Below are 12,389 nucleotides of genomic sequence, written 5' to 3'. Positions count from 1 at the left end.
CTACAGATAAGAGTCCCGCAACGCCGGAATCCAGAATAGATGAACCCCCAGGGACAACAATGAGAGTAGAGATACCAGGAGGATTAGGGGAGGGTGGGGGGAGATAGGGGGAATCCAAATCAACCAGAACCCCCTCCCAGGGGGATGAATAATGGAAAAGTAGGTGAGAGACAACGGAGGATGATAGAAGATATGGAAAAAATAATCTATAACTTATCAAGGGTTTGTGAGGGAGGGAGGGCGAGAAGGGAGGGAGGGGGAGGAAATGGGGAGCCGACATCAGGGGCTCAAGTGGGAAGAGAATGCTTTGAAAATGATGATGGTGGCATATATGCAAATATGATTGACACACTGGAGGAATATATGGATTTTGATAAGAGGTGTAAGAGTCCCCAATAAAAGTATTTTTAAAAAACAATTTGGCTTATATACAAATATATACAGTAATAAAATCCAAATCTGAAGGAGGAATGGTATTAGAGCTTAAAATGTGAACAACCAGTTTCCAGACGCTATGGATGCCCACTGTTCCATATCTCTTCTGAATCCTCCCTCAACCTGACAGCAACCTTTCAATGTACTCTGCAACCATTGTTGATCTTCGGCAAAAATTTACTTGCTTGTGATATCAATGTTATTATTCTGTAATTCGAGCATTCTGTTTGGTCACCTTTCTTTGAAATGGAAAAAAATAAGGATCCCTCTCAGCTGTTTTCCAAATGGCTTGGCATAGACAAGTGAGTGCTTCCAGTGCTTCACCAGCTGGTTGAAACATTTCAATTGTCATTCATTAATTCCTGAAGCCTTGTTTTTGGCTAATGCTTCCAGTGTCATTGATTCTTGCACATGTTTCTTCCTGAAATAACTGAATGCCAATCAGTTCCTTTTGGTGCAGTGACTCTATATTCTTTCCATCTTCTTTGGATGCTTCCTGCATCATTCAGTATTTTTCCCCTGAGTTCTTTCATTATTGCAATCCAAGGCTTGAATTTTTTCTTGAGTTCTTTCGGTTTAAGATATGCGGAGATATGGTGCTACAGCAAACCATGGTGGAGAAATCAGATGGTGCCCAGCTATCAAAAAGGGACTGGGGTCTTAAAGACTTGTCTTCAAACAAGCAGCAATCTAAGAGAAGCGTCAACTACGCCCACCTGGAAGAAGCACTAGCCTATGTGATCCAAGGATAATAAATAATAAAATACAAAGGAGGCGAATCATAGCACAGCTGTAAAGTCCCAATTAAAAGTCTGGAGTATACAAGCAGTTTATTAAGCCTCCAGTTCCTAAAAGACCAGAGCCTTGGTGGTGCAATGGTTATGCACTGGGCTGCTAACCACACGGTAAGCCATTTGAAAACTCCAGCCACTCTGAAGGAGAAAAATGAGACTTTCTGCTCCTGTAACGAGCCGCCAGTCTCAGAAACCCACAGGGGGCAGGTCTACCCCGTCCTATACTATCACCATGAGTAGGTATCTACTCGATAGTAGTGAGTAATAGTAGCTCCTAAATGTAGAATGTGTGGATTAATCATCATGCAAGAGTTTGTCCAGTTTTGATGAAATATGGCTACAGAAATTGTTGGCAAAGGGATAAGTAAAGCAATCATGTCTCACTGCCACTGAGTCGATTCTGACTCATAGGAATCCTGGTAATGTGGTGGTTTCGTGCTGGACTCCTAACTTCGAAATCAGCAGTTCAAAACTATCAGCCACTTTGTAGGAAAAAGAACAGGTTTTCTACTCCCATAAAGAGTTAGTCTTAGAAACTGACAGTGGCAGTTCTAATCTGTACTTCAAGGTCACTATGAAATAAAATAGTAACAGTTAATAAGCCCTTTCCTCTGGGCAACTGTGATTTTGCTATTTTCAACAATACGAATCTCCTTGTTTGTAGTCCTGCCCTGGTAGTGTGGTGAATTAAGCACCCACTAAGCTAACTGTACCACCAGCTATTCTGCAGGAGAGATGAGGCGGGTGGGGTCCATAAGATTACAGCTTGGAAACGCTGTGGAGCAGTTCTATGCTGTCCTGTAGCGTCACTATGAGATGGAACTGACTCAGTGGCAGAGTTTGTTTGCAGAACTATAGAATGATGAGAAAATAACAATAGAAAAGCATCCACATGGATAAGGAAGGAACGATGCTATACAAAAGGAGATGTTATAATAACAACGATGGAAAATTAAATTACAAAACAAAATTGCTGAGCCTCAAGAAAAGGTGAGTAATCTGTTTGGAAAAATAAAGGAAAAGTTTAGTGCTCCATATTCAATGCTTGTACTTAGTAGTGAAAGGCTCAAGAAGATTTTTTAAATCTGCTAATTTTCTTAATGTGAAAGAGTGATATGGCTGTACATATAAAAGTGGCAGAAATATATATTCCGAAGAGTTAAGAGAAAATATAGAAAAAATATCTTGCTTAACATGGAAAAATGGATAGTTTCAGAAAACTATCTAACTACAGGCATGTAAAAAAATAAATTGAAGATGGGTAGAGCTTTAGGGTTAATGTAGTGAACGAGCTACCACAAAACATATAGTAATATTCAGGTCTTAACAGAATTACATTCACGTATATATGCATGTACACACACACTTTTAAACCTTCAAAATGACTTCTGCAAGTTGGGAAATATTTATATAAATGAATATATATGTAATAAAGATTCTGAACGCAGTGAATAAAGTGAAATTTTATGGGTCCCACCAATAAACCCACCAAGCCCTTAAAAGCAAGCTCTCCCTAGAATAATTTAATACAAAGCATTAGAGAGATGCCCAAGGGCCCCTGATGGCACAGTGAATTTCACATTGGGCTGCTGCTAACTGCAAAGTCGGCAATTTGAAACCATCGGGCACTCAGTGGGAGAAAGATAAGGCTCTCTGCTCCTGTACAGATTTATAGCTCAGAAATTCAAAAGGACAGTTCTCAGAGACCATATGGCCAGCCCCACTATGAGACAAGACATCCCTCACTGACCCATAGGCCTACAGGGGACAACACTGGAGACACAGTGCGGAAATTCTGCCTGATCTGATCCCACCACACCGAGGAAAAACATTAAGGGTGTGCAACAGAACAGCAAGGGGAACAGAGCAATGAAGTCCCAAGGGCATGCCAAAAATAGACTTGGGGGGCCAGGGTTTGGCACCCCATCAGACTCGACTGGAAAACACTCCTAAAGGCCAACATAAAATAGTCCTTGAACTAACTACAAGCTTTTCTTTTTTGTTGTTGTTGTTCTTTATTATGTTTTGTTTTTGTCATTGTTTTTTGTTTTCTTTTGTTGTTTGGTTTTGCTCTGTCTTGTTTTTTGCATGTTATTATTTCCACAGGTGTGTCTAAATAAGATAGACTTGATGAACAATCTGGAGGAGAAAACAACGGGACCGACAGTTCCCGGAGGGACATGGGAGATGGGGAAGTGGGGGAAAGGAAGTGGTGTTAACAAACCCAGGGACAAGGGATCCAAATCGGTGGTGGGGAGGGTGTAGGAGGCCTGGTAGGGCATGAAAAAGGGTAATGTAGCCGAGAGGAATTATTGAAACCTGAATGAAGGCTGAGATGATAGTGGGACAAGAGGAAAGTAAAAGGAAATAGAGGAAAAAGCTAGGAAGCAAAGGACATTTACAGAGGTCTAAAAAGAGGCATGTACATATGTAAATATATTTATATATGAGGATGGGGAAATAGATCTTGTGCATATATCTATAGGTCTAGTATTAAGGTAGCAGATGGACATTGGGCCTCCACTCAAGTACTCCCTCAATGCAAGAACACTTTGTTCGATTAAACTGGCAATGCATGATGCTCACTTTCCCGACACAATCGCTGAAGACAAATGGGTACATAAGCAAATGTGGTGAAGAAAGCTGATGGTGCCCGGCTATCAAAAAATATAGTGTCTGGGGACTTAAAAGATTGAAGGTAAACAAGCGGTCATCTAGCTCCAGAAGCAACAAAGCCCACATGGAAGAAGCACACCAACCTGTGTGATCACGAGGTGTCAAAGGGATCAGGTATCAGGCATCATCAAAACAAAAAAATCATATCATTGTGAATGAGGGGGAGGGTGGAGTGGGCACCCGAAGCCCATCTGTAGGCAACTGGACATCCCTTACAGAAGGGTCTCTGGGAGGAGACAAGCCTGTCAGGGTGCGATGTAGCAACGATGAAACATATAACTTTCCTCTAGTTCCTAAATGCTTCCTACCCCACCACCCCACTATCATGATCCCAACTCTACCTTACAAATCTGGCTAGACCAGAGGATGTACACTGCTACAGATAGGAACTGGAAACACAGGGAATCCAGGATGGATCACCCCTTCGGGAGCAGTGTTGAGAGTGGCAATACCGGGAGGGTAGAAAGAGAGTGGGGTGGAAAGGGGGAACCGATTACAGGTATCTACATCTAACCTCCTCCCTGGGGACAGACAACAGAAAAGTGGGTGAAAGGAGATGTCGGACAGTCATAATTTATAAATTATCAAGGGTTCATGAGGGAGAAGGGAGCAGGGAGAGATGGGGCAAAAATGAGGAGTGGAGAGCAAATGTTTTGAGAATGATGAGAGCAACGAATGTACAAATGTGCTTTACACAACTGATATATATATGGATTGTGATAAGAGTTGTATGAGCCCCCAATAAAATGATTTAAAAGTAAATAAACAGGGGGGGGGGGAATAGTTCTACTCTGTCCTGTAGGGTCACTATATGTTGGAATTAACTCAATGACAGGGTTTAATTTGGACTTATGTGAGAGACCTAAGTTCTATTCAGCCTTCAAAGAGTATGTCTGTACCTGATGCAATGCAGCACTGGGGGTGTAGAGGTCAATAGCAGCCAGAGATGGAATTCGTGATTCTGAAAGAATTTTGTTCTCTTTCCTTATTAGCCTGGAATTTCGAGCTAGATAAAAATAACCATAATCACAGAGAAAAAATTAGACATTTTTGTTAGTTACTCATATTCTAAATCCTCATTTCTCAATATGCACTTATACATGCATGTACATGTTTGCACACTTAAATATGTAAACTACCTATTAATTTTTAATGTTCTGTTAGCTTATTTGGTATACATTTTAAGTAATATAAACCAAAAGTGCTGAAAAAAGTGAAAGTATCATAAAGTTACCTATGCCTTCCAAGGCTCTTAGTTCAGGAAGATGATTATAATTTAGCTCAGGCAAACGGACGTCTGTCTTGGTCCCTTCTTTTTCTTTTCGTTTCTTATTTGCCTGAAGGAGGCTCTTTTCACTAGTCACCTAAGAATGTCAGAATGGTTAACACAAATTAATTAGCCTCAAGGTAAGCTAGGCTTTCCTGTTTGTAACTACTATGCTCAAATCTTGTAATTTGTCAGACTGAAGGCCTAGAATAATGTAAAACGTGGAGAACATTGTAAACATAAAAGTACTTTTAAGTCATTTAATTAGAGGCTCATATATCTCTTATCATAGTATGTACATCCATCCATCTATCTATCAAGCACATTTGTATATTTGTTGCCATCATCATTTTCAAAACATTTTCTTTCTATTTGAGCCCTTGGTATCAACTCTTTATTTTTCACAACCCCACACACACCCTCCCTCCGTCCCAAACCCTTGATAATTTTTTCCCATGTCTTACAATGACTGATGTCTACCTTCACCCACTTTTCTGTTGTCCATCCCCCCCCAGGGAAAAGGTTATATGTAAATCATTGTGATTGGTTCCCCCTTTCTTCTCCAACCTTACCCTTACCCTCCTGGTACCGCTACTCTCATTATTGGTCCTGAAGGGTTTATCTGTCCTGAATTCCCTGTTTCCAGCTCATATCTGTACCCATGTACATGTTCTAGTCTAGCCCAATTTGTAAGGTAGAATTGGGGTCATGATAGTGTGGGGAAGGAAGCATTAAAGAACTAGAGGAAAGTTGTATGTTTCATTAGTACTGTACTGCACCCTAACTGGCTTGTCATTTCCTTGTGACCCTTCTGTAAGGGGATGTCCAATTGTCTAGAGATGGGCTTTGGGTCTCCACTCTGAACTCCCCCTCATTCACATTGATATGATATTTTGTTCTAGGTCTTTGATGCCAGATACCTGATCCCATTGACACCTCATGGTCACACAAGCTGGTGTGCTTCGTCCATGTGGGCTTTGTTGCTTTTCAGCTAGATAGCCGCTTGTTTGTCTTCAAGCCATTAAGACCCCAGACACTGTATCTTTTGGTAGCCGGGCACCATCAGCCTTCTTTACCACATTTGCTATGCACCCACTTTGTCTGCAGTGATCATGTCGGGAAGGTGAGCATCATGGGTTATTAGAACAAAATGTTCTTGCGTTGAGGGAGTACTTGAGTAGAGGCCCAGTGTCCATCTGCTATCTTGATACTTAACATGTAAATATATTTAAATAGATCTATTACCCTATCATATGTGTAAATATATTTACATATATACATGCCTATATTTAGACCTGTATAAATGCCCTTTGCCTCCTAGTTCTTTCCTCTATTTCCTTTTATTTTTCTCTTGTCCCACTATCATGTTCAGCCTCCATTCAGGTTTCAGTAATTCCTCTTGGTTACATTACCCTTGATTAAGCCCTACCAGGCATCCTATGCCCTCCTCACCATTGATTTTATATCTCTTGTTGTTCCTTTGTCCCTGGGTTTGTTAACACCCACTTCCTTTCCCCGCCTCCCCTCTCCCATTCCCCCACACCGTTGAACTAAATATCCAGTTTTTTCTGCTCCAAATTGTTTATCCTGCTATCTTATCTAGATAGACATTAATAAGCACAAAACAAGGCAGAGCAAAACAAAACAAAAGAAAACCAAAGAACCAAACAACAACAAAAGAAACCAATGACAAAATAAGAAACGTCTAAAAATAGTCCCAGGTCTGTTTGTTGACATTTAGGCATGTTTTCTGGCAGAGTCTGATGTGGTGCCATGCCCTGACCCCAAAGTCTATTTTTGGTATTCCCTGGGGACTTCATTGCTTTGCTCCCCTGCTGTTCTGTTGCACGTCCTTAGTGTTTTACTCCAGTGTGGTGGGGTCAGATGGGGCACATTTCCTGCACTGTGTGTCCAGTGTGTCCCTTGCAGTTATCTGGTTCAATGAGGAACTTCTTATCTTGTCATGGGGCTGGCCCTATAATCTTCTCTGTGCATTGGGTGCTCTGAGCAGGAATACCGTCCTTGGGGCTTGGTGGGTCAGCATGTGTTGCACTCTCTTTCCTTCCCTCTTCATTTGCTCCTGTGTGCACCCCTCTCCCTGAGCTGTAGTTCAGTGCTGTCCTCTGTAGTGCATTCTTCTGGGAGGGGGGGGTGTCCATGTAGTTGGGATTGGCACCGGCCCCGCCGACCTCTCTATTGATTCCCTGCTTCATGCCAGTATGTTGCATTCATATCTTGGTGGACCAGGTTGAAGTCTGGTTCCTCTGACCCTCTCCTATGGAGATATAAACAACACCTTCCCATTGGGTGGGTTAGTGCTCTGTTCCCCCACTACCCATGTCTTTTTTTTTCATTTTCCTCTCATTTTTAGTTGGCTGCCATATGTGTCCCTGGATTGGGCCTGGCCCTGCCATATTACCTGGACCACCCCAGGAATATATGTATACAGTAGCTTTCCCTAGGCCCCTTTTACATTTTTAAGCTTACCTCAGTGGACTCATGTACTTATCCTTTCGTTCTTGGCTTACTTTGCTTAGCATAATTTCCTCCAGTTCTTCCCATGCGGCGATGTGCTTCATGCGTTCATCACTGCTTTTTAAGGATGCATAGTACTCCACTGTACCACCGTTTTTTGATCCATTCGTCTGTTGGTGGAAATTTGGGTTGTTTCCAACTCCTTGCAATTGTGAACTGTGCTGCGATGAACATGGGAGCACAGATGTCTGGCTGTTGTTTGTTTCTTGCCTCTTATGGGTGTATGCCCAGTAGGGGGATTGCTGGGTTGTATGGTAGCTCAATTTCTATCTGTTTTAGATATCACCAAGTCAATTTCCATCACAGCTGTATATACCTATAGGTCCACCAGCAGTGGATGAGAATTCTTATCTCACCACAGCCCCTCCAACACTTGTTAATTTCTGATTGTTTGAATTGGGCTAACTTTGAGGGTGTTAGATGGTATCTCATATTGTTTTAATTAGCATTTCTCTTATGGCTAATGATCAGGAATATTTTCTCATATGTTTATTGGCCATTCAGATTTCTGCCCTTGTGAAACTTCTGTTCAGGTCCTTTGCCCACCTCCTCAGTGGACAATCCGTTTTTCTCGTTTTGTAAGGTAGCAGAGCACTATAGAATTTAAAAAGACCTTTGTCTGATGTGTGATTACTAAAGATGTTTTTCCAGTCTGTGGGCTCTTGTTACTCTCTTGGTGAATTATTTCGATGTGCACAGGTGTTTTATCTTCAGTATATCCCACTTGTCAATTTGTGCCTCATCTGTATTTGTGTCCTTCCCTATTTCTGATAGTCTATGTTTTCCCTGCACTAAAGTTCTCAGGTTTGTCCCAATTCCCTCATTGATGGCCCTAATAGTTCGGGGTTTTACCTCAAGGTCTGTGATCCACCTTGAGTTTATTCTTGTGCATGGAGTGAGGTAAGGGTCTTGCTTCTTTTTTCTGCAGGTAGATATCCATTTTTTCCAGCACCACTTGTTGAAGAGAACACAAAACTATTTCATCCACTTGTTTAAAACCTCATCCACATTAAATTGATGAGAATTCCTAACAAGTAGATAACTTGGTTACTATGCATTTCCCCAGTTCCCTCTGCCAACCTTCATTCTTAGCAAGCAGCAAAAGGTGAAAGATAAGTATCAGCAAGATCAGGCCTTACAACACTTAACCAGCTTTCGCATAAAGTTGCTGTTATCAACCTTAATTTTGAACAGCTCATCTTGACTTATATAGAACCTCTCCTCCTATTTGTTTCTGACATTTACATTGTAACTTCATTACTCCTTTTCTTATGTGTGTGTTGTTAGGTCCCTCTGAGCCATATGATACTGTCTTCCTGGACATCAAACTTAGCTCCTTCTCAAAAACCATTCTAGTTCACTGCTTTATTTTACTCCTGTCTCTGACTGCCTCCCACAATTCTTTACCTCCCCAAACCCTTCTAAGTTAATGAGTCTCCAACCTAATTGCCCTCTATGTACAACCAAGCAAAACAAAACAAAAAATCTACAAGGGGGAGCAAAAAGTCTTCTAAATCTCTTCAAGCCCTCAATAATTGAGACTTGGTAATAATATATACCAATAAATCTGTTTAAAAGTTGGTAATAATAGAATAGTGAATAGAAAGTCTTTTCTTTATATCTGAAATGATGTCCATGTTTTGGTTTAAAATATCTGGGTGGAGTAGATGCCTTAGCAAATGTGAGTATAGATTAACTAACTGATCATAAGTTGATCATTGTTAAACCTGGATGGTAGAGTAAGGCAGGTTCATTATACTCTTATTTCTACTTTCACATATCCTTTACATGTATTTTATTTTATTTCCCCCTCTAATAAGAATAGTTTAAAGGGAGACAATTATTTTTCTATAATATTTTAATTAATTAAATAAATTTAAAATACTGACAGTCTACTTTAATTACACTAGCTCCTCTAACAGAATGACAGGAGTAAACTCTGTAAATGCAGACAGAGTCTGCTCTCTTCTGGGAGGCAGACACATATTCATTAGAGTTGTGCTGGCTAAAAGATAAGAAGGCACTTGTTGGGGAGCTGCCCAAGACCCACCTAACTCATGGACTTTTTTTGGTTGTTACTGAAGCATTATGGAGACTTTTCAAACAAGTTTTTTTGGGGTCATATTTCAGCCAAGAACTTGTTTTACTCCTACAACCATCGAGAGAAAAAATCATCAGTAATTACTATTTTAACATATACAATTAGGGTCACCTTGTCTTCAATGTCTTCAGTCTGAAATTTATTAAACATGCAATCAAGGTGCATTATAATTACTGGAGATTGGAATGCAAAAGTTGTAAACAAAGAGGGAGAAATAGTAGTTGGGAAATAAGGTCTTGTTGATAGAAATGAAGCTGGAGAGCACATGAATTTTGCCAAATCAATGACTTGTTCATAGCAAATAGTTTTTTCAGCAATACACATGGCCTTCCCAAAATGAAATACACAGAAATCAAACTGACTATATATATGGGAAGACACAACTGAGAAGCTCAATATCAGCAGCTAAAATCAGACCAGGGCTGACTGTGGGACAGATCATCAATTGTTTATATGGTAAGTTCAGAATAAAGCTGAAAAAAATTAAAACAAGTCCACGAGAGCCAAAATACGACTTTAGGTCTATCCTACCTGAATTAAAAAAAAACATGTTCCCATATAAATACCTGATAAATGCATTTGTAGCACATGAAAGAAGTCTTTGTAACATATTCTGCTGATCTTCAGCATCTTTTCCCTCTACATTTTCCTTTCTGTGCCCTTTGAGGCAGTTTAAGGTCAACCTAGCCTTGCCGGAATTATTCCCACCAAACTCAGTCTGCATATATAGTAAAGGAGACTAAGACATAGAATGAGACCAAGAAATCGAGGGCACAGGATAGGTAGAAATCAGGTTTGTCCCATTCCATCAATGGCAGATATTTATGACTCCAGAACTGGGAACCACTTACAATTTACCTAGCGCCTGTTACCCTCAATAATAAATGTGTGATTGGTGGAAGTACTAAGATTTGACATTGTCTTTCAAGTTCTGACACAGTACTTCCTGCCCAAGCTCTCCTGTTCTGCTTAAACGTGCATATCCCTAGACAGTGAGTGGTAAGAAAGTACCACCAGCAGGTACTGCTGTCTGGTGTTTGACAATCTGCAATTATATGATGAAGCAAAATCCCTCAAAGTAATAATTTTATATTGAACTCCATTTATTTAACTAAAACTTGAAAACTTTACAAATTGTCCTCCAAGTACACAATGCCCAAATGACAGGCAAATAAATCTCTCAGGAGAGATTTCGCTCTCTCTCTGCCAATCCAGCTTATTTTCGGTTCTCTCTCAGAATATGGGAGTGACCTAACAAAGGACACCGAGCCATTGAAAAGGCCTTGCATTGTGTCTTTCTACCTCCCAGAGAGACTCCTAAAGAGTCTTACAGCATGTTTCTGTTTGCTCTTTTAACAGAACAAATGCTTGGGCTTGGGGCTCAAAATCAGCTACAAAATAATTAGTTGAAAAATATTTTTCAAAATAAAATAGCTCATTCAAACTATCAGATTTGTATATTTGTCACCCAAAAATTGAATAGTAAAATTCATAGATGTTTTTGACAATGTATTTATTCATCTCTCAAAGACTCCAGTGGGTCGTTTCCTCACTGACTCGTTCCCTCTTTCTGGCTTGTCTCTTCTAAGGCAGGAGCAACAGAAGCAGGATCTAGAATTACCACCCAGCCTTGATTATGCAATACCTAAAGCAGCTGACATGAATTCCAGCAAAACGGCACTGAGCCAGCTACTTGGGAAAACCTGCTGATCAACTCATCTTCCAAAACAAACCAGGATTATAAAATACAAACATGCACTCCCCACCCCACCCCACCCCACACAAAAATCACTTACTGATGTGGCCACGTTAATGTTAAAAACGCCTGATGGAGAATGTTTACTTGGTTTAACAAATGGAATGTAATATTTCTTGGTTTTCTCATCCACTCTGTTAAAAAATTATGTTAAAGTCAACAATGATTATTTTTTCAAGCACAAAATCAAAAGACACATTATCAAGTGCCTTAAAATATGATGAGAACACACTACCTATTCTCCAACATATAATGCACGGGGATCTGGTGACACATTCTGCCCTGTACCATTGCCTTCATGCCTGCCCTTCTGCCCTCAACTGTTACTCACTTACTATGAGTCAATCCCCGCTCATGGTGACCCATGTACATCAGAGTAGAACAGCACTCCACAGGGCTTCCAAAGGCTGATTTTTTTTCCAAAATATTTTTGGGTTTTTCTTTATAAGTACCTCTTGGTGGATTCAAACCTTTTGGCTAGCAGTCAAGTGCATTAACTATTTGCACTACCTAGAAATATCATACTTTGTACAGTGAGGGCCAGCCGGAAAGGCGGAAGGCCGTAACAAGAAGGACTGAGACAGTGACCACACCGACGGGTTCCAACATCACATCTGTGCACACGGCACCGGCTTGGAAATGCTTCACTCTGCTGCACATAGGGTCCTTCTGAGTCGAAACGGACTGGACGGCACCTACAACATGGACTCCTCTTACTAAATACATTCTCTAGTTCAGCAAACCAGCTTCCCATGTACTTCTTTGTCCCACTAAAAGCTCACAGCCTCACTATGCAGCAGCAGAGCCACAAAACTCAATGATGTC

At 40.6% G+C, this 12,389-nt stretch overlaps 1 protein-coding gene across 3 annotated transcripts in view; it reads right to left on the bottom strand.

The window, feature by feature from the left end:
- The window catches only part of CDKL2 (cyclin dependent kinase like 2), a 72,942-nt gene that overhangs the window by 11,389 nt on the left and 49,164 nt on the right, over nt 1-12,389 (bottom strand). For 2 of the 3 annotated variants that reach the window (XM_075544194.1, XM_075544195.1), the window contains exons 10-13: nt 11,605-11,698; nt 8,560-8,661; nt 5,140-5,269; nt 4,805-4,911 (exon numbers count right to left, since the gene is read on the bottom strand). In XM_075544194.1, the coding sequence (XP_075400309.1) occupies nt 4,805-4,911; nt 5,140-5,269; nt 8,560-8,661; nt 11,605-11,698 (433 nt within the window). The remainder of the gene's footprint in view (nt 1-4,804; nt 4,912-5,139; nt 5,270-8,559; nt 8,662-11,604; nt 11,699-12,389) is intronic. The other variant, XM_075544196.1, reaches the window with a different exon arrangement.

This window comes from Tenrec ecaudatus, chromosome 3 (assembly GCF_050624435.1).
Source record: "Tenrec ecaudatus isolate mTenEca1 chromosome 3, mTenEca1.hap1, whole genome shotgun sequence".
In the NCBI taxonomy this organism is placed as follows: Eukaryota; Metazoa; Chordata; class Mammalia; order Afrosoricida; family Tenrecidae; genus Tenrec; species Tenrec ecaudatus.
The sequence above is the reverse complement of the archived record's forward strand: the minus strand, read 5'-3'. Positions and strand labels throughout refer to the sequence as shown.